General features: G+C 44.3%; 1 protein-coding gene across 3 annotated transcripts; it reads right to left on the bottom strand.

Annotated features, from left to right (window-relative positions):
• Positions 1–2: 2 nt before the first annotated feature.
• Positions 3–19,923, bottom strand: PHYHD1 (phytanoyl-CoA dioxygenase domain containing 1). 3 transcript variants are annotated; one of them, XM_053373515.1, is made up of 11 exons: positions 19,816–19,923; positions 15,725–15,883; positions 13,537–13,612; positions 12,244–12,291; positions 8,464–8,519; positions 5,546–5,608; positions 5,408–5,429; positions 3,395–3,523; positions 2,029–2,145; positions 1,630–1,756; positions 3–1,136 (listed from the first exon to the last, which is right to left on the bottom strand). In XM_053373515.1, the coding sequence occupies exons 2-11, from the start codon at positions 15,821–15,823 to the stop codon at positions 1,085–1,087; spliced, it is 789 nt and encodes a 262-aa protein (XP_053229490.1). In that variant the 5' UTR covers positions 15,824–15,883; positions 19,816–19,923; the 3' UTR covers positions 3–1,084. The 3 variants fall into 3 exon arrangements, with proteins under 3 accessions (XP_053229490.1, XP_053229489.1, XP_053229491.1); XM_053373514.1 differs by lacking the exon at positions 19,816–19,923 and adding an exon at positions 18,373–18,527; XM_053373516.1 differs by lacking the exons at positions 15,725–15,883; positions 19,816–19,923 and adding an exon at positions 18,373–18,527.
• Positions 19,924–21,579: the final 1,656 nt, after the last annotated feature.

The raw sequence follows: 21,579 nt of genomic DNA, 5'->3' as shown, positions 1-21,579 counted from the left end.
CATCTTTGTCAGTTTGTCATTTTTAATTGTGCTTTCAAAATTAGTTGAGCAACTTTAGTTCTGTTGTATTGCAGTGTTGTAAAGATAAATCAAGGAAAGGCAACGTGTCTAAGCATATTGGACTCTTTACGTGGCTTAATGGTCCTGATGATTAAAGGTCTTTTCTGTGGCTGTCAGTGTGCGGCCCAGAAGCAACCCTGTCAGGAGGCAATTCATAATGGACATCTTGAACAGTAGATTTTATGTGCTGTTAAGTCTGCAGTTCTACACATGCAGTTTTACCTGGGAGTATGTCCCACTCAATTCAGTGAGAGTTTCTTCCCAGTAGATATGCATAGGTTATTTTTGCAGGACATAGCTGGTGCCTTACTGAAATCCCCCTTGTTCATAAGCAACACTGTAAAACAGGGAAAACACAGAATATTCCTACACATTTAAGATTTATTTCGTGCTGCCAGTCTATTTAGTGTAATTATATTCCATCATTTATACAAATCTTATTTACTTAATACATTTGTATCCCAGGCTTCCTCCAAGGAATAAGAGACAGAGAGTTGTCTCTGACAAAGTTCTACTCAGAGAAGAGCCAATGAAATGAATGCCTCTGTTCGTCACTTTCATCCATTTCAATGCCTTCTATAGTCCTGGCCTTTTAAATGAATGAAAATGACTAGCTTAGGTCGATTAAATTCCATGGGCCTACTCTGAGTAGAACTTCATTGGATACAACCCAGTAGATCTAGGCTAGTTGGACTACCATTGGATACAACTCCACAGTATGTGGTTCTCTCCTCCCTGCCACACATACCCATCCTTTTATCTTCACAACATCCCTGTGAGGTTGGCTAAGCTGAGAGTCCCAAGTGGCCCAGGTGGAGATTAGAACCTGGGTCTTCCCCAATCTAGCACTAAGGACTGCACTGACTCTGATTCTCCCATCCTGCCCGGAAGAGGTATCTTCCACATTAAAGATGAGACGAGACTGGAAACAAGAAATCACAAAGCTAGATTTTAAAAAAGGAAAAGTAGCTGGCAGTGAACTCTGAGGCATGGGCTGGTCAGTCGCCACTTTGCACTCCAGTTGTTAGTTTTGTGTATACAAAGAGGGGAAAGGCAACTCAGGGGTTGGCTGAAGCCTAGAAGACAAAAAAAGGTATGGTATGTTGGAACATAGAATACTAACAGATTAACTAGAGCACAACATGCGTGGAAATTAAATCTCCCTAAGGAAGGTGGGGGTAGGGAACCTTTTTTGACCCTATGAGCACATTTCCTTCTGGGCAACCTTCTAGGAAAAGGGCTGGCTTACATAGGAATATAGGAAGCTTCTTTCTACTGAGTCAGACCCTTGGTCCATATGGCACAGGATGGTCTGTACTGACTCTCAACAGCTTTCTAGAGTTTCAGGCTGGGAGGTCTTCCCCCCCACCTTACCTGGAGATGCTACTGGGTATTGAACCTCTGAAACTTCTGCATGCAAAGCAGATGCTCTGTCACTGAGCTGCAGCCCTTCTCCTAAGATTTGAAAGCTTTTGTGGTGGGGGCAAGTGCATAGTGCTTAGCAATTGATCACCTCCGAGGTCCCTTTTATATTGCAAAGAGTTTTCTGATCTACAGCCTCCTTCCTACCAGTTCTCTGGGCTCCATGCCGTGTCCTTCGCCTCCATGATATGGAAAGTGTAGACGTGGCGGGACTTTTCGGAGAGGTTCGGCTCACTTTTGTGGACAACCTCACCATGGATCAGAATGAGGCCACCTATTTTGTGATTTAAAAGCAACACCGTCATACCAAGCGAGTGCATGAATTTGCAAAGTCAAAGCACCAATCACATTACCATTCCCCCTAGCCTAGTATTGTCTATTGGACCTGAATCAAAACCTGAGGTAACCTTTGTTGTGTAGCAAAGAAAGGAGAGTGAGATGCTTACCTGAACATACCCCTGTCTTCTCTGCATTGTGTTAGTGGCATGATGCCCAGCAGTTAATATCTATATTCCTCTTAATGTTTACCCTTGTTGTCAAGTTTACCTTTCTCAACAGGCACTGGGATGAATTGCCTGTCATCGTACGTCTGCTCAGAGCCAACAAACTTTGTGCAGGGGATTGTGCCTGGGGGAGTACGAACCATACGCCGAGTGATCCCACCTATAAAACAGCACGTTGGAAACGTGAAAGATGCCACAGAAAGATGCCAAGGAGGACATGTTGACAGACTTGTGTCTTGTACACAGATGCCCTGGCAAGATCTCTCCAAGCAAAGCAATACTCTAGGCCAAGGTGGTCCAGCCTCTCAGACCAAGTGGGCTGCAATAGTAGTTGGACACACAACCTGCCAGCCACACACTGATTTAAATTTCCATGTTGTAAATTAAAGTGTTTATAATATAGTTAATATTATTTAATACAATTAATAAATTTAATATACAGTGGTACCTCTGGATGTGAACGGAATCTGTTCCGGAGCCCCGTTCACATCCTGAAGTGAATGTAACGCGTTTTGCTGCTTCTGCGCATGACGTCATTTTGAGCGTCTGCGCATGTGCGAGCGGCAAAACGCAGAAGTAACACGTTCCATTACTTCTGGGTCGCCGCAGAGCGCAACCCGAAAATGCTTAACCTGAAGCGTATTCATCCCGAGGTATGACTGTATATATAATTAAATACACAATCGTTAGATTGTGGGGAGATTGAGTCCCTGTCAATATAAAAAAGCAACATAGAATCATCATCATCATAATTCTAGCCCAATTTGCAATCCATAGCAAATGGCCACAAACAGGGCCATTTGTCAAACAGGGCAGCCAGCAGTACAGCCTCCATGTCCAGGGGCAGTCAACCCGCCCCGCAGAGCTGCAGATAGAGGTCCCACTAAGTGCTCCCCACCCACTGGCTGGTTGGCTGTGCACCCTGTCTCTGTTGGTCCTGGGCTGCATCACAGCCTTTCTCCAACCTGGCAGCTCAGCTCTGCCTCCTCCTTTGCCACATCCCTCAAAAGGGTGCCGCCTCCAAGCTATACTTCCACTTTGTGTCCCTGTGCTGGCCTGCCAATCAAAAGGCAGGTCATTGAAACATCCAGTGCCCAGCTCTCCCCTTTGGTGGGTTTTCAAGCATCCCACTCACCGCACTCATGCCTGTACTCTCTCATTAGCAGTGCTCATTTGCTGATGAAGGGAGAGGGGCCAAGCAACCAGCCTGCAAGAGGAGGAAGCTTCTCAGGACAGGATAGGCAGAAGAGTCACTGAAGTACAGTAACAAGGCTGAGGGCACGGGACAAATGTACCACTGTTGTGCCAAATGAAGCTGTAGCAAGGGCAGCCAATGTGGTGCCAACCAGATGTTGTGGGTCTGCAGTTGCTTTCCTATCAAGTCAAATGCCATGCTACTAACTTCTTACTTGTGTGAGAGCCAGGGATGAACCACAAACAGCCATTCTCTAGGGTGGCGTTTTCCAGGGCGATCCAGAGGCCGATCACTCGCCCCAAAGGTTCCGTATGTAGAAAGGTGGCATCCTGGTGTGGCGTCACTGGAAGCAACAGATCACACAGATGCAAACAGCTGGCTCGAATGTCACACTAAACAAAGGTTTTCTCCAACCCTCATTTAGTCAAGAAAGGAGATTCTGGCTAAACACCAGAAAGAACTTCCTGGTAGTAAGAAATGTTTGACAATGGAACAAACTCCCTCGGAAGGTGGTAGACTCTCCTTCACTGGAGGTTTTCAAGCAGTGGTTGTATGGTCATCTGTAAGGGATGCTGTAGTTGAGATTACTGCACTGCAGGGAGCTGGGCTACATGGCCCCGAGGGTCCTTCCCAACCCTATTGTTCCATGATTCTGTAATTCTCTTAAGTCATATAATTGGTCCATCTATCTCAGTATTATTCAAACTTACTGGCAGCAATGGCTCTCCAGGATTCCAGGCAGGGAGCTTTTCCCAGCCTGAACGGGGGAAACTTCTGCACGCAATGTTCACTTTATCCCCTGTCAGATTCCATGGACATCATGCTCAGATGTCTTGGTAGAAAAGGCAAAATGGGCTTTCCTGCAAAGTAAACAACTTCTCGTCCTTCCTCTTCCATGGACTTGCCCTTCCCTTGACTGTAACATTATCATTGACAGTAATACTGCAGAGGGACGCTGCTGACTTGAATTGCAGCCTCAAAGCAGTGCAAGAGTTCAGCACTCACTATTAACCATGCCACTGGTCTATTATATCCTTGGCTTGTTAGTGACAGCAGGTAACAAGAGATGTGCTCGCATTTATTTATTTATTTATTCATTTATTTATTGCATTTATACCTCACCTTTTTCTCCAAGGTGAAGTACACAGTTCTCCTCACTTCATCTCCCCAACAACCCTGTGAGGTTGGTTGGCTGTGAGGCCGTGACTGGCCCAAGGTCACACCCAGTGAGCTACATGGCTGAGTGGGGGAATTGAATGCTGGTCTCTCCCAGGCCCTAGTCTGACACTCTAGCCACTACACCACACTGGCTCTCTTTCTTAATATAGATCAGGGTTTCACAAACTTGTGTCTCCAGCTGTTTTTGGACTACAGTTCCCATCATCCCTGACCACTGGTCTTGCTAGCTACAGATGATGGGAGTTGTAGTCCAAAAACAGCCCTGAGAGACAAGTTTGGGAAACACTGATTTACACTGAAACCAGATTATCAGGAGCCGTGTATGTGCCCCTCACCAGAATCAATCTTTGGCCAAACAACCAAAAGCCTTTATAAAAGAAGAGCCTTGCTACATCAGATCAAAAGTCCATCTACTCCCAAGAGAAGGGAGCACTACGTTCTCTTCTGGACAAACCTTTTGGGTGCCACATGCAAGGAGTGGTCAGGGCCAGATGCAAAAGTCGGTGGAGTAAATTTTAGCTTTGAACAGTAAGCTAGTTTGTACATAAACATACAAAAGCAAAATACATGATCAAAGTCCGTGTGTGCCTTCCAAAAGCATTCAAGGAGGGCACTCAGCTTGGCCAGAGAGTGGTGCAACACAGGAAGGAGCGTTCAGTCCCCAGCATCTCCACATAGGACTGAGAACGACCCCAGTCTGAAATCCTGGTGGTGGTGGTGCCAGCCAGTGTAGACCGTACTGAGCCAGATAGCTCAATGGTCTAACTCAGTATAAAACAGTTTATTTCCTTTATTTAGAATCATGAGATCTGGAACTTTAATTTGGAGGGAAGGGCCAGGGAAGAAGGTCCCAGGTTCAATCCCTGATGGAAACTCCATGTAGGGCTGGGAATGTTCCCTTCCAGAAACCTTGGAGAGCTACCTCCGGTCAGTGCAGACAATACTGTGCTAGACGGACCAATAGTCTGACTTTCTTCTGTTCCTGTTTAATCCAGCCCTTTATTCAGAACTACTTTCATTGTAGAAATAGGCAGAGTATGAACCTCACCTTCACCGCCGATGCCAGGTTGCTAGAAAACGAAGGGGGAAACACCATTTTATTGAGGAGGAAAGTACAAAAAGATTGTCCTATTAATGCATTTAATTCATTCAATCAGTTAATAAGCAGAGTTAAAGGTTACCATACCTTGAATATGTACATGCTTTGCACCACCACTGGGTTTTCAAAGCCCAGTTTTCTTGCCAGTACCTGAAAAATATCCCAAAATTTGCACGAGATTAGATAAAAATATTAGTTCAAACATCATGGTGAAATATGGTTTGTCATGACATGTGCAAGCTATAACTAGCCTCAGGTTCGTGCCTACACACCACTTAGTTCCACATAGCCAGGAGAAGATTTTTGGAAACTTTCTTTCAGTTTCTGTTAAACTCTGCTTGCAGTTATGTCTGAAGTCGGAGTTGTGGCTTTTTTTACAAACTATGGTCAGTTTCAAAATATGCTACCTTCAAATCATAGTTTATGAAGCAGGCTTGTTAAGCTAGCAAACTACAAAGAAGCAGGTAACAAAATATAGGGACTCTCAGTGTATACCCATTGAAATCAATGGGCATAACTAACTGAGGTCCATTCATTGTAATGGCTCCAACTCCATTATACATGCACACAAACAGTGGCTTTTGAAATGAGAGTATTAACAATCAGAAATAGTTTTTAAAATGTGATTTGGTTTTAATAGCTATAACATGTAAATATTCTTCAACTCTTCATATTATAGTTATGGGCCGGAAATATAGTCAAACAAACAAACAAAGGCATATCTCTCCCTTTGGGGCTTGAGAACTTCATTCCTCCTCATATAGTTATTTATGAAGTTTTGCATATTGCAAAAGGGAAATAAAGTATACAGAAAAGAAAGATAGTAAGACAGGTAAGTGAACATGTCCTTACCAAAAACAACCCTCCATGACTGATGGAAAGAAACAGGACCCATACCTTATTATTATTACTTTTAAAATTTGTATACTGCCCTTCCTCCAAAGATCTCAAGGCGGTTCGCAACAGAAAAATACAAAATGAGAATACAAAAAGAAAAACCAATACCCTCCCAAAAAAACAACACTACATTTAAAAAGCCATAGGATGTTAATCAGCTGAACACCTGGTTGGGAAAAAATGTTTTTGCCTAGCATCTAAAGATATGTAATGATGCGTCTCCCTTTGGCAAGCATTCCACAAACACGGAGCCACCGCAGAAAAGATCTGTCCTCGTGTTGCCACTCTCCAGACCTCTCATGCAGGAGGCACCCAAAGAAGGGCCTCAGATGTATGAGTGCAGGGTCCAGGCAGTGGCAAAGCTTCATGCTCCAGCACCGGGGGGGGGGGCAGAGAGCAGGTGGGGCAGGGCTGGCACGAATCCCAGGGGCAGGACACGCATCCTGGGAGCAGCCGCAATGGCACCCCACCAGATCGCACTGCTGGGGGCGGTGCACTCCCCCTACACTCCTCTGCCGATGTGTCCAGGCCCAGACTTTGCACAGTGTGATTCCAGGTGCAGTGTGGACTAGACCAGTGGTTCCCAAATTTTGGGGGGCCACTGCCCCCTTGGTTCCATAAACTCATCCCTGGTGTTCCCTACACTATCCCCCCAAAAGCATGTTTCAGATTAGCAGTCTGCAGAACCCACTAAGGAAGATAATAGCACAATAAAATTCAAAACAGTAACAATGAATTGCACATTTATTTGAAACCCAATTAAAGCTATTTAGTTTCATTAATTCAACAAAATTGAAGGACTTGATGCAGTGGTGCCAGCTCTTTGAAGTTGTTTACTCCTCCGCGCCTCCCCCCCCCCGCCACCCCCTTGTCTCTTTGCGCTCCCCAGGTGGCTCCACTGCCCACTTTGGGAACCACTGGACTATAACAATGCAAGTCATGTAAAGGAAGCTGTCAGAGGCAGTAATTAAGTTATTTAAATGCTCTCTTCCCCTTCTGTTACAATTTTTCAGAGTAGGCGATTCCTTACAGTCAGATGCAAAGAGGATAAAGTTTTCCACTGAAGGTTTGGAGCAGTTACACCTATTTGTACATCATTGGGACCTTTAGTCATTTTCCAGTGCATTAGCATATTCAACCAATGGAAACCAGATGGCCAAAAACTGGTCACTTTCCCATTGTCCTCTCATCACCTGTCATTGGTAAGAAAGTTTATCCAGCAAAGCTACATGCCAGATTTTGTCATACCAGTAGCTCAGTTCCTTTCAAAATAAGGCTATTGTGAACCTGGGAGCAGAGAGAGTATGTATCAATAGTTCCCCATATTTTTCTTTCCAAAGTCACATTCACACCATACGGTGCCCCTTTAAACAGTCATGACTTACTGTAAAGAATCCTGGGAGCTGTAGTTAGTTAAGGGTGCTGAGAGTTGTTAGGAGACCCCCATCACCCCCAGCAACAAATCCCAGAGTTCCCTGGGAAGAGGGATGGATTGTTAAACTGCTCAGAGAATGGTAGCTCTCTGTGCAAAATAGGAGTCTCCTATTTATAGAGGGACGCAGGTGGCGCTGTGGGTTAAACCACTGAGCCTAGGACTTGCCGATCAGAAGGTCGGCGGTTTGAATCCCCGCAACAGGGTGAGCTCCAATTGCTCAGTCCCAGCTCCTGCCAACCTAGCAATTCGAAAGCACATCAAAGTGCAAGTAGATAAATAGGTACCGCTCCAGCGGGAAGGTAAATGGCGTTTCCGTGTGCTGCTCTGGTTACCTTTAACAACTCTCAGCACCCTTGTAACTGCTGTTGCCATGATTTTTGGTGCAGTTTGTTCAGCGTGCTGAAGGTTGCTAGAAAACTCCCCTGTTCTACACATACATCTGCAGTTCCCAGAGTGCCTGGACCATCCACCCCTCTTCGCAAGGAACTCTGTGAACTATAGCTTTGGGAAAGGAATGGGGGATGATCTAATGAATCTCAGAACCCTGAACACAGCTACCAGGGTTTGCTGGAGGAAGCCATGACTGTTAAAAGGGGTATGAGGGGGGCTTTGAATGCATGGTGGAAATGTGGTCTAAATGGACTTGGGGCTTTCGATTAGCACTCGAACTCACCTGCACGTCTGAGGAGTGAGTGATCTGCTTGAAGGTGGAATCGTATGCATGCAACGCTGCAAAAGAGTGGGAGAGAGATAAAGCAAGTAGAAATTGTCCTTGCTTTTTTGCTATTGCAACTTAATGTATCTCATCCAATCACCTTCCTGATCAAGGGAAAGGGCCATCCCTATACCCTTTTTAAAAACAGCAATGAAGGGGGTCCATCAATGAAAGCGCAATCCTATGCATCTTGACTTAAGAGGTAAATCACACTTATTTCAATGGAATGCGTTACCAGGTAAGTGTGCTGATGAGTTTTGGGGCCTGACATCCAGATTAATCAGTTTGAAAAGAGGCACACATTTGCAGAACATAGGAAGCTGTCTTATAGTGAAGGAGGCCATTTGGGTTCATTTAGCTCAGTATTGTCCACACCAGTGGCTCCCAATTAGGGGTCCTCAGAACACACCCAGGGAGTCTGCGGCACCATCCCTTGCCAAGGGCTCACTTAATTTGCGCAGTGAAAGCCTTCCATGGATCACCCAGCCTCTGCTCATGGACTAGTGCCTGCTTGCCAGCAGGCGGAAAACTTGTGGAAAAGTTGCTGGATGGCAGGTGAGCTGGGATTGGGCACAAACCTCTGACACAGTTCCTATGGGCTCTTTTGATTAAAGGGGGGGGTGCAAACAGCTCAAATGCTTATTATCATTTTTAAAAATGTAAGGGATTCCTTCCCCTTGTTATTTACTTCTAAACTGAAAATGACTTCTAATTGCTTTCAACAACTATCAAGTTTAGAGGACTCTCCCACTGCATGTAGGTAAGGTTTTCAGTGAATCTTGCCTTACAAGTTTGGGATTCATGTCTCCTCTTGGAAGTCCCACAGGCGAAATAGCTAAGCAAATTGCCACCATGATTAGCACAACAGCTCATCCTCTGATGATTTAGGGCTGGGCAATACTTTCTTTTCAACATTGTGATATAAAGGTAAAATTAAAGAGACCCCCGACCATTAGGTCCAGTTGCAGACGACTGGGGTTGCGGCGCTCATCTGGCTTTACAGGCCGAGGGAGCGGGCGTACAGCTTCTGAGTCATGTGGCCAGCATGACTAAGCTGCTTCTGGTGAACCAGAGCAGCGCGCAGAAACGCCTTCCCACCGGAGCAGTACCTATTTATCTACTTGCACTCTGACATGCTTTCGAACTGCTAGGTTGGCAGGAGCAGGGACAGAGCAACGAGAGCTCACCCCATCGCGGGGATTCGAACCACCAACCTTCTGATGGGCAAGCCCCAGGCTCTGCGGTTTAACCCACAGCGCCACCCGCATCCCATTCACATTGTGATATATCAGCAGCTAAATACTGGTATATGCTGATACATCACGGTGACTGGAATTTATCTTGGCTGCTTCTTGCTTGCCCAAGAGCAGACCCAGCTCCCCAGGAGCCAGGCCCCAAATCAATAAAGACACAAGACAGTGTAGATATGGGATTAAATTGGCTACAACTTTATTAATTTCAGATGTAGTAAAACCTTGGCTTAGGCATGTATCCCTATCAGCCTCCTAGCTGGGGTCCATGGCTAGGCAGGGTCAGTCAGGAATATGAGGGACACTGCAAAATGTGCATTTACACAGCTGCCCTCCCCTTTTCCTGTTGCTGAGGGGAGTTTGACCCTCCAACGAGTGCTTATGGTCAATGACTCCCTTCTCAAACCCCCTCTAACAGGGCCCTGCAACACTGCCGCAGGAGGGGTGCGTTACCACGCTACCCCTCCATTCCATTGATGGACTAAAGGATTCTGCCAAAGACCTAAAACCACCAAAGTTGTGACACTTCCTAAGGGGAAGGCAAAACCTGCAGAGCAGGTGTTATGTATTGAGTTGAATAGGATTCATAAGGCAGCAGTCTGATTGGTCCTAGAACAATAGGATTCAGAATGCAGCAGTCTGATTGGTCCACAGGAGCCACCCAAACCAGCTCCAGGTGGAAGAGAATCCGCAACCTGATTGGCCTACAGGAGAATCCTGGAATTAGCCAATCACGTGGGGCCCATTGTGTAAATAATGTATATAAGGCAGACATTCTGGGGGAACTTCCATTCCTCCTCATCACTACAAGCTGAATAACGAGCATGAAATCCACTCTCGACTCCGAGTCTATTTCAGCAGGGAAATTCCTTCCCAGCTCTGAAAGACAGCAACCTTCAACCTCGAAGGGAAACGATTAGCCTGCACGGTCATTCCTACCTTAGGGAAGGAAGAAGCAGCCAAGATACATGGCCCAACCGTACACAGTGAGCGAGTCCTGATGCCTCTCAGGCTCATGTGCGCTGAACTGTTCAGCTGGAGGATGGAAGAGGTTTCCTGCCCCCCAGATGAAGGAGCAAGTGGTGGGCTGAAGGCTCTGCTCGGCTGAGGAGAGGGGCAACCGTGCACCCCTTAGTGGAGCATATTCATGGAAAACCACCCCGCCACTGGCTCATGTGAGCAGATGGCAGGTCAGGGGCTCCATAAAATTGCTTGGCTGAGGCAAGGACAGCGGTGCACTCCTCAGCTGAGCAGTTTAAAGAAGCAGAGGGAGAAATAAGTTCTATCAGCGCCTCACCGACGTACCTTGTTTCTCCCTCTACCAGTATGAGAGCAGAGTGGGATGGTGGCTTCACTCAGCAGTATATCACTGGTGAAACCTCCCCCCTGCTCCTGAGTCCCTCTGCTATCAGCGCCAGCTGGAGGCAGCCAAGAGCAGTGATTGGTTTCACTTGCAATATACTGTACCACCGAGTGAAGTAGCCATAGCAGTCTGCCCCTCATACCAGTCCTGGGAGATGTATCAGTACATCACCCAGGCCTATGTACTGCAAAAGGTAGCCTGCGTGGATGTTGTTTTCTTGTTTTCTTTGGGAAGCTATATGGCTACAATTGGGGGCGGGGGAGGAAACGGATGTACAGCTGAATCTTAATAAATTAAAAAGTTGGTTGTTCCTATTGGGTAATCAGCAAAAATAAAAACCTCACTCCAAAAAAGTACTGTATTTAATTAAGCTCTTAAGGATGAAACTTGGGCACAGGAAGACTAAATAAATTATTTTTAAAAAATTAAAAAAATTGTCCAGTAGCACCTTAGAGACCAACTAAGTTTGCTCTGGGTATAAGCTTTTGTGTGCATGCACACTTCTTCAGATACCTGCATGCACTATTATTATTATTATTAGTAGTAGTAGTAGTAGTAGTAGTAGTAGTAGTATTACCAAGATTACAAAATCCCAGTTGTTTTCTACTCAGTCTTCACCAATGTGTTATCAAGCACTGACCAAGCCTTCACCTATGTCTTGAAGGTGCAAGATCCCTCACTTAGCAGAACCCTATGTTGCAAAGTTTTGCTAAGATGTACCATCTCAGATTACAAGTAAGGAATAGCATGTGTGAATACTCATATAAAAAGCTTTCTGCATATAGAGCACTTGCAAGTTAGGGACACAATTGCTTTTTTAAAAAATTCAGTTGTAATGAAACAATGGTGACAAGTTGTTCCTACTTTCTGTGGATAGACAAGTTGTGGTAATATCACAAATTTTATGGTCTGTTTTACACCTAAAATCCTTTTCTTATTAGAGACTACCCCGCATTTTCTTCAAAAAATTGCTTTGCACAGGTAACTACCATAGAGTTATCAAAATTTTCAAAAGTAGGGGGTCCGTGGCTTGGCTTTTGCAAAATGCTTTTTGCAACATGCTTTATGGAGAAATGGACTGCCAAGTGTGTATCATTTTCATACACTGCTGTCTTTAATACTTACCATGGCCAATTTTATTAACAGCTTTTTCCTTTGGAACAAGAAAATCTCCTAGGAAAAAAAAATGTTGAATGCAACATAAATCACATAGCACATAGAAAAGAAAAGAAATATTTAGGGGTACTTACATTTTACTACTCATATTGAAATTCTGCCCCTTAATGAGGCCAAACCAAATCACAAAATATTTAGGAGTATGCATACCCCTGCATACCCCCAGAAAAAAAGCACGGGTTATATCAGTTTAGGAAAAGTTCCCAAACTTTTTCAGCAACTGCCGCCTTTGGTTCCATCAACTCATCCCCACCCTACAAAAAGCATTATTAATTATAACAGTTTGCACGACCCTCTAAGGAAGAACTGTATGTAACTGACAGATGGAAAATCAGAAGCCCTTTTAATTTCTTTTTTCTCTCTCCCCCCCCCTTCTATTTCTCACTTCCTTTTATCTTCCTTATTCTGTCTTTATTTTTTGTTTTCCTTGGTGTCCTCTCCTCTGGGATTATACATACATGGATGTGATGACTGGGCTGGTGAAGGACCCTGTGTGTGAGGCAGGGAAGGGAGGATCTCCCAAGGTGAGAGGCTGGGAGAAGAAGGGGGAGCTCCCAGGTGAGAGATGGGAGGTCCACCCCTTTCTGTGGGTGACAAGGGTTCAGAGCTACCTTTGAGCATAGCTGTCAACTTTTCCCTTTTCTTGCGTGGAATGCTATTCAGAATAAGGGAATTTCCCATAAAAAAAGGGAAACGTTGACAGCTATGCCTTTGAGAGAGGACTCTGCATTTTCCTTTCTGTTTTTGCTTAGATTAGTTTGTTTCTTATTGTACTGTATTATGAAAAAACCTTCATAAAATTTTATGGGGGGGGGAAGCAAAAGCTGACCCCATCCCCACTCCCAAAATAGTTTGGTCGTATCACAGGAATGAAAGGAGTCCTCTGGTTTTTCATTAAACATTTGCTTCCGCAGAGTAATGTTTATTCTCATTTCTGAGAAACCGTCATATATTAAAGGTACCTGTGATGTCACCTTCATTTTGGGGTCATTTGCTACTTATATGATATGCCAATCATGGGGGTGGCAATTCCCAGTGAAATGTAGCTTTATTTGGTATTTACGATAACATTTGTTTTCTCCTCTTCCTGTATCAGGCTGCTTTATGTTGCAACATCTAATTAAATGTGGAGTATATTGAGGGGTTTGTACTTTTTTCTTCATCTTTCCTACTGGATTATTATTTTAACTTCATTTTTTTAAAGTCTAGATTTCTTTTTTTTTTAAATTAGAAAATGCTTACCTTTTCCGTCAAAAACACCTTTTTCAAAAAAGAATCTGATTTTGTCTCCGCTGGTTAGGAAATATTCTGCGCTGCCCTGTTGGAGGCGAAAATAAAAATATTATCATCTCACAATGAATACTGAGCCTGTTTATTTTAATATTTATATTTAATAGTTTGTAAGGTGCTCCTTCCTTAAATCAAATACAACTTATAAAATTGGTAAGAAGTTCAATATGGAAATGATGATAAGCTAATAAAAATGTTGTTTGCGATGAAGTCATGTGGCCCCTTTAACTACAAAGCTATAACCCATTCTTTAAGACTTAGGAAACTGCCATTAAACAAAGTCAAACCATTCATCCATCTAGCTCAGTATGCTCTACACAGACCGGCAGGAGTCTCTTCCAGCCCTACCTGGAGATGCCATTGAGGATTGAACCTGGGACCTTCTACATGCAAGGCAGGTGTTCTGCTGCTGAGCTATGGCCCTTCCTCTTTCTTTGAGATTGTACAAACTTAACATGTCATGGTTTAATCCTATGTGTGTTCACTCAGAAGTAAGTCCTGTGTACTAAACTGTAGCTTCCAAATTAATGAGAAATTGAATATGCCTATAATATCCTGTTATTTGGATAACTCCTGTCAGTTACAACATACTGGAGTTGGCACTGGAATTTTATTCAGTTAGATAAAGGCATGCTTCTATAATATATATCTGGTTGTCTCCAACGCAGCGCTAACTCTTTCCACCAGTGCAAGGATTTATGCTTGTGCAATGGAACTTCCACACCTCTCCCCACCTCATGCACCCCCTAAATATGTTATGGGGTTCCCTCAACCCTACAGAACTGACTGGGGAAGCTGCTGAGGGGAGAAGAAGGGGGGAGTTTTGTTGCACAAGTGTACATCCATGCACAGAATGAGTGCATTGTTTTTACTTCAATAATATAATATTTTTATCCCATATTCCTCCTAAGAGATCAGGGGAGCACACAATGATACTGTCTCAAACCATTTACTGTATTTTTCACTCTATAAGACGCACATTTTCCCCTCCAAAAATTAAAGGGAAATGTGTGTGCGGCTTATGGAACGAATGCAGGCTCTTTGGCTTCAGCGATAGCAACGCAAAGCCTTCGAAGCGCAGTGGGAGCGCTCCTGCTGCACTCCGGAGGCTTCGGGTTGCCTTCACCAAAGCCTGGAGACCCCTCTCACTCTTCAGGCTTCAAAGATAGCGCCTGAATCCTCTGGAGCGCAGTGGGAGCTCCCGCTGCGCTCCAGAGACTTCAGGATCCTTTCGCTGAAGGGTAGGTACCCCTTCAGCTAAGGCACAGCGCCCCTTCAGCTAAGCGGGAGGAGAAATGGAAGGGGTTCCGTTTCTCCTGCCGCTTCGCTGAAGGGGCACTGCACAGAGAGGGGGATAATTTTTTTCCCCTTGTCCTCCCCCTCTAAAACAAGGTGCGTCCTATGGTCGGGTGCATCCTATGGAGCAAAAAATACGGTAACTTTCACAGCAACCCTTGTAAGGTAGGTTAAGGCTGAGAGATTGCAACAGGCCCACAGTTGTCTAGCAAGCTGTGTGGCTGAGAAAGGATTCGAACTCTCCCCCTGGTTCCTATCCAACAGAGCAACTGCTCTGCCACCCTGGCTCTTAATAGTTCAAAAAGCTGGGGCTGAGGGGTAGGCTGCTCTTCTGAGTTACTCTGCAGCAACGGACCATTATCCTGTCTGCATGGCAAAAAAGGGGGTTACCTGCATCTGTCCCCAAAAAGAGGTTGGCATAGTGAAAAAGGAAAGACGGAAAAAAGTGTAAGTTGTTGGAAGCAAATAATTATTATTACTGTCATCAACAATATATTGTCCTCAAAAATGCAAATAGCAAAATAGAGGAGCCATGTTACTTCATGTTACTTATTCCTTTATTAAATATATATCCCATCCTTCTTCTCAAAGGAGCCCAGGGCTGCAAACAGCAAGCAATAAAACAAATAAAAAAATCTTATTCTTTTCTTTTCTTTTTTAAAGCTGGTTGTCATACAGATACAGCTCACACTGCCTAAGGATTAGAAACAAATAAATGAAACTGAATCTAGCTACAGGGAAGTGGGGGTTTGAACCCTGGGGTCTCCCTGGTACTAGCCTGCACTTTTAACCACACTGCAGTGGTTTCTGTGGTGGGAGATGTGACTGAAGCTAGTTTCTGCACCTGTGCCTGGAGCTGTTCATCTTCCCGGGTTGAAAACTCTGTACGGCAGTGAGGAGGCACGTCCATGTCAGCAATGATCTTTTGGATCTGGGCCCTCATGGCCTCACACACTTCAGAGCTGAAAAACCGGTCAAGAACAAGGAAGCCATCTTGGCGGAACTGGGGGGTAGGAGGGAAGACATTTTGTTATCATCACCATCACCACAACAACTAGAATCAAGAGATAGGCAAATCTGGCATTTTCACTTTTGCTCAGTTTCTCTCTCCTCCCCCCCCCCCCACTTTTCTCCACATTTCCATATCAGTTTGTGATTTATTTACTTTTTTACGTTTCAGTGTGACTCTCTCCCCAACACACATTTTTGTATGTAATTTATACACATTTTGGCAAAGAAGGCCATTTCCCCTAACAGAATGCATTTTGGGGTGGGGTATTTTATTTTTACTTGGGTGTTTACTTTTCTGCATGCTATACCCTAGTATGTGCATTATTATTTTTACACATGACTTGGCTGAAAAGTAGCATTGCAACATTCAGAGAAGTACAAATTTCAAAAGATGACTGCATTTCAGTTCACAGATAGTTTCTGAAAGTGCAAATTAGGGTAAGTTTTCCTTTAAATGTGAACCAAATCAAATTTCTGCCCTATTCCCTGCTGGACAGTACTACAAATCATAGATCTCCATAGAGTTATGTTGGAGTCTTTTTCAATTAATCATCTGATACAGCTGGTGATGGCCCTAGGTCTTTGAGCAATAAGTCTTAACTCTTTCCAATGACTCATTTGTTGCACAAAAGCATCTGCTGTTCTCCCTTGCTCGAAGCCAGGGGTCGGCAAAGTTTTTGTGGCTTGGGCTAGTTCACAGTCCTGCAGACGCCACGGTGGGCCAGAGTGCGTGCGAGTGCGTGCATGTACAAACACTATTTCCAGTGCTCCTTCCAGCATGGAGGAGGCATGTGCAGCTTCCCATTGGCTGCAGGAGCTTCCTGCAGCCAATGGGAAGCTGACCAGCATCACGGAAGGCGGTCCCCACTCTGCTCCATGCCGGTTTAGCGCGGCGCACTGAAGCCAACCAACCGAGCGGGCGGTGGGGATCCCTGGGCCGGTTAAATGACCACAAGTGGCCCAGGGACCTTAGGTTGTCAACCCCTGCTCTAAGCCCTGGGATGGATCTGGGGCCCCTGAAACTGAAATAAAATAAAATAAATAAAACCATAAAACCCCTAAATCTGTAGTCTCAGTGGTACAGTATAGGGCTCTCTCAACCAAATAATTGAGTTCCTAGCATACTTAGAGGTGGTCCTTCTCACAATTATGTTAGGCTCTGACTTTTAGGAGATACATAATGGCCTGATAAACGTTCCCACTGAAGTAGCAAGAAATCAAGAGAGATTTCTGCTTTACTGATTCAAATTTGCCATTGTTTCTTATCTATGAAATCAAACCACAACACATTTATGGTGGGAATGTACGTTGGTTCAAGATTCTTAGAATGCTTTAATTGTTTAATTTTGACAGAAATGATCAGTACTACCAGAGGAACTATTGTCTGCTGTTCAAAATTAATGTCATTGAATTGTTGAGGATACCAATGTAGATTTATTTTTGTAAGGTTTTGTCTTGTATATGGTATTTGCAGCTCAAATAGTAATTGCAACACAATGGAAAACAGCCCCAAATCTTACACTGGACACTTGGTACCACTCAGGAATGCAGGTATAGTGAAGGAAATTGCACATAATTTGAGATTTTGACAGGGTCTAGAATCTTTTTATATGATTCAGCATTCCTTTACAGCTGAACCCTCATTTTCAATGCAACCTTCGTTACAAGCCTGGGAAATTGGGAACTCTACTTGAAAATCAAATAACAGTTATATATTATTCCTTCATGTGAAGACAACTTTCATTCTTTTTTCTTTCTTGACCTGGACTTTGTTACTGAACTGCTCAGTAACTGTATTTATTCTGTGTGCCTATTTTACGGTTTTGATTTTCATCTGTTATAATCGTTCTGTACATTATTAAAAAAAATTGGAGAAGGAACTGGCAAACCACTCCAGTATTTTGCCAAGAAAACTCCATGGACATAAAAAAGGAGAAGCTTTGAGAAGAAAGTGAGAGTTTCCAAGGCATGCTCTGGTTCATGGGGTCACGGAGAGTCGAACACGACTAAGATGACTAAACAACAAACAAAAACATTATAAAATAAAATTCGAAACAACATTGAAAAAGAAAAGAAAATTAACCTGCAACACCATTGCAGCAACAACCCCCTGGAATGAAGTGCCTGCTTACTTTGGAGAACACATTGCCCAAGGAGATTATGGATAAAGAGAGGCGGATTTTCAGAGTTTAAGAGAGGCAACGGATAAAGAGAAAGATCGGGGGATGAATGAGAAGGATCAAAAGAAAGGGTATGCAAAAGGCCAACAATATATTTCAAGTCATGGCAGGATGTTTCTCTCTCCATATGGGTGCACAAAAAAACAGAGATAAATTCATTGAGTTAATCATTGCTAAATCCAATTTCAGAGGGTGGCCAGCGGGGGGGGGGGGATCAGCGGAAAGCTTTGTTAATTCAAAGCGACTCACCAGGGCACACACATTTTAATCCACCTTTTCTTGTTGGCATTTCCCTCCTTACCTTATGGATCTGTTCCTGGGTTATGGATGCCATCGAAGGCAAAGCAAAGAAGTTCAGCCAGGAGGTAAGGGAAGCGTGGTCAATGTGCAATCTTGTTGAGGCTCCACAGTTAATGTTCCACGGCTTGTATCTGTGATCCCTTCCAGGACCATGTGATATTGTGTGATATTGCCAATGAGGACACCGGAGTGTGTGTGTGTGTGTGTGTGTGTGTGTGTGTATGCGTACAGTATGATTTCAGGGGCCTCTTGGGCGGACTTTGAGTTCTTTTCTTTGGACTCTAGAGTCCAGATGGAATCAGCATATTATCCTTTTGCTACTTCTTCTTTTTTTTAAGCTGGAAAGCAAACGTTTATAAAAAGATTTAAGTGATGCTGCCTTTTATATTCTGGCTAATTTGCAAGCTCATCAAAGGCAGCAGCTTCTATAATGCAAAAAATAATATAAAATATAGACTTAGGGTCGTACCCAATATTAGTCCTACTCAGAGGAGGCCTACTGGGTTGCACCCAACTCTGTTCAACTCAAAGGTAGAACCCCTTTAAATGAAATGGATCTAATTTCGTCATGTCAATTATTTCCAGTGGGCCTGCTCTGAGTAGGACTAGCAGTGGCTACAACACATTTAAATGAGTGGATATAACTAATTAACTATTTTCAGTTGGTCTGCTCTTAATAGAACTTTATGAAATGCAACCCATAGGTTTCAGTACCAACCCCACTTCCCTGGGAAGTCAGTCCCAGTGAATTCAATGGGATTTATTTTGGAGTAGAAATGGGCCACATAATGAATTTATAAAGCACATTTATAATACTTTAAACAGTCATGGCTTCTTGCAAATAATCCTGTGACCTGTAGAAGACCCATAGAATCGGCCATCCTTTAAAATGTAGCCTTCTCTGAATTTTGCAGCAAAGTTATCCACCTAAGTAATGTGTTACAAAAATGCATTACATTAGGCTGAAGTGCACATATCAATGCTTATAATAGTGAAAATTACGTAACAAAATGCAATATAGTAGGAGAAATCACTTTCTGAAGGTGTATTGGGATAAATTTGCACTAAAATGCTGATGAATTTTCATGACTTTTTTTAAAGTCACAAACTGATGTGGGAATGTGGAGAAATGAATTTAAAATGGGGGGAAATGAGAAATTGACAGAGCATGAAATTGGCATATTTGCATGTCACTGCTCCTGAGTCCCTCGTGTTTGGGGGACAGGGTACTCTTTCCTAATAGTTCACTTTTACACCCTTGTGTTTTGATGTCCAATATGCCAATGATTCCTTCTCCAGACCTGGTCTCCTTCATTCCTTTCCTTTGCTGTTGTGTATTATAATCTTGCTGCTGGTTGTTTACAATATTTAAAATATATATAAATATAAATAAATGTGGCAAGCCAGGAACCCTGAGCCAGAAAAGTGCTGGTTGGAATCTTACCTGTCAGTTCTCAGGACACCAGAGACCATTCCGAAAGAGCTGAGGATGTATTTTTCCTCTTTTTTTCTTTTCTTTTTTTGCTGTTAGGAGTTCTGATGGCATTTACTCTCAGGGGAATGAGGAGAACAGTGAGTCACGCCAATGCCTCTTGTCCTCAAAAGACGAACAAAGGGCGAAGAAACCAAGGACGGGGGAACATGCAGAGCTCTGCAAACAGCACAGCCCAAATCCTGCCAATTTTCTTGGAACATTCCCCTTAATAAATCTCCAAAAGAGAGGCTGCTTTGGGTAAAACTATTATATTACTTCCCAGAACGAGAAGAATTCATAGTATTTTGCCAAAGAATTGCAAGCAGGAAAGGGTGCAGAATGACAACCAGATTACTAGGATCTGATTGCTAGAACTTGTTTTCCTGCATTCTACGACCCCGTAATGTAAGAAGAGCCAGTCTAAAAGGTCCTCCCACCCCCAACCAATGCCTAATTGTTTACTGCTCCTTCTTTCTGCACTTGTAATAGAGGTTTGCTATTCTGTGATTTCAGGTATTGAGCCTTCAACTCAAGTGGTAAGCACCTGTTTTGTGCTCCCAGCTCAATCCCCAATGGCATCTCCAGGAAGGGCTAGGAAGGTCCCCTGCCTGAAACTCTGCAGAGCTGTTGTCAGCCAGTGCTGACAATATTGGCTTAGATGGACTTGGATGGTCTGACTCAGTATAAGGCAGCTTCCTGTTTAATTCAGCCTTTTATTCATAACTAGGATGGCTAGAATAGGGACACGGGTGGCGCTGTGGGTTAAACCACAGAGCCTAGGGCTTGCCGGTCAGAAGGTCGGCAGTTCGAATCCCCGCAATGGGGTGAGCTCCCATTGCTCGGTCCCTGCTCCTGCCAACCTAGCAGTTCGAAAGCACGTCAAAGTGCAAGTAGATAAATAGGTATCGCTCCAGCGGGAAGGTAAACGGCATTTCCGTGCGCTGCTCTGGTTCGCCAGAAGCGGCTTAGTCATGCTGGCCACATGACCCGGAAGCTGTCTGCGGACAAATGCCAGCTAGGAGCGAGCAACCCCAGAGTCGGTCACGACTGGACCTAATGGTCAGGGATGACCTTTAGGATGGCTAGAATCTTACTTTGCATTTAATGAGAAGACCACAGCTTGGTTGTAAAGCTTCTGTCTAGCACGCAGAAGGTCCAGGTTCAACCCCTGACATCTCCAGGACAGTGCTGACAGTGTCACCCAGGACCAGCCAATGTGATGCCCTCTAGATCTTTTTGGACTCCAACTCCTGTCAGCCCCAGCCAGGGCCCTATGTTGGCTTCTCTCTGCCATAGCCAATACTGAGATTGTTGGGCCCCTGATCTTAAGGCTACTCTCACACCATACATTTAATGCACTGGGGGTGGCGCTGTGGGTTAAACCACAGAGCCTAGGACTGATCAGAGCCTCAGATCAGAAGGTCTGAGGTTCGAATCCCCACGACAGGGTGAGCTCCCGTTGCTCGGTCCCTGCTCCTGCCAACCTAGCAGTTCGAAAGCACATCAAAGTGCAAGTAGATAAATAGGTACCGCTCCAGCGGGAAGGTAAACAGCATTTCCATGTGCTGCTCTGGTTCGCCAGAAGCAGCTTAGTCATGCTGGCCACATGACCCGGAAGCTGTATGCCAGCTCCCTCGGCCAATAAAGTGAGATGAGCGCTGCAACCCCAGAGTCTGCCACGACTGGACCTAATGGTCAGGGGTCCCTTTACCTTTACCATCCCTTTAAACAGTC

This window comes from Podarcis raffonei, chromosome Z (genome assembly GCF_027172205.1).
Source record: "Podarcis raffonei isolate rPodRaf1 chromosome Z, rPodRaf1.pri, whole genome shotgun sequence".
NCBI classification, from domain to species: Eukaryota; Metazoa; Chordata; class Lepidosauria; order Squamata; family Lacertidae; genus Podarcis; species Podarcis raffonei.
The sequence above is the reverse complement of the archived record's forward strand: the minus strand, read 5'-3'. Positions and strand labels throughout refer to the sequence as shown.

Excerpts from the sequence above, each read along its gene's own strand:
- PHYHD1 (XM_053373514.1), bottom strand. The coding sequence starts at position 18,405 with ATGGCATCCATAACCCAGGAACAGATCCATAAG. Across the intron at positions 5,430-5,545 it reads AAAGCATGTACATATTCAAG|CAACCTGGCATCGGCGGTGA; the intron begins GTATGGTAACCT and ends TTCGTTTTCTAG. Across the intron at positions 1,137-1,629 it reads GCATGGAGCCCAGAGAACTG|GCTTCAGCCAACCCCTGAGT; the intron begins GTAGGAAGGAGG and ends TTTGTCTTCTAG.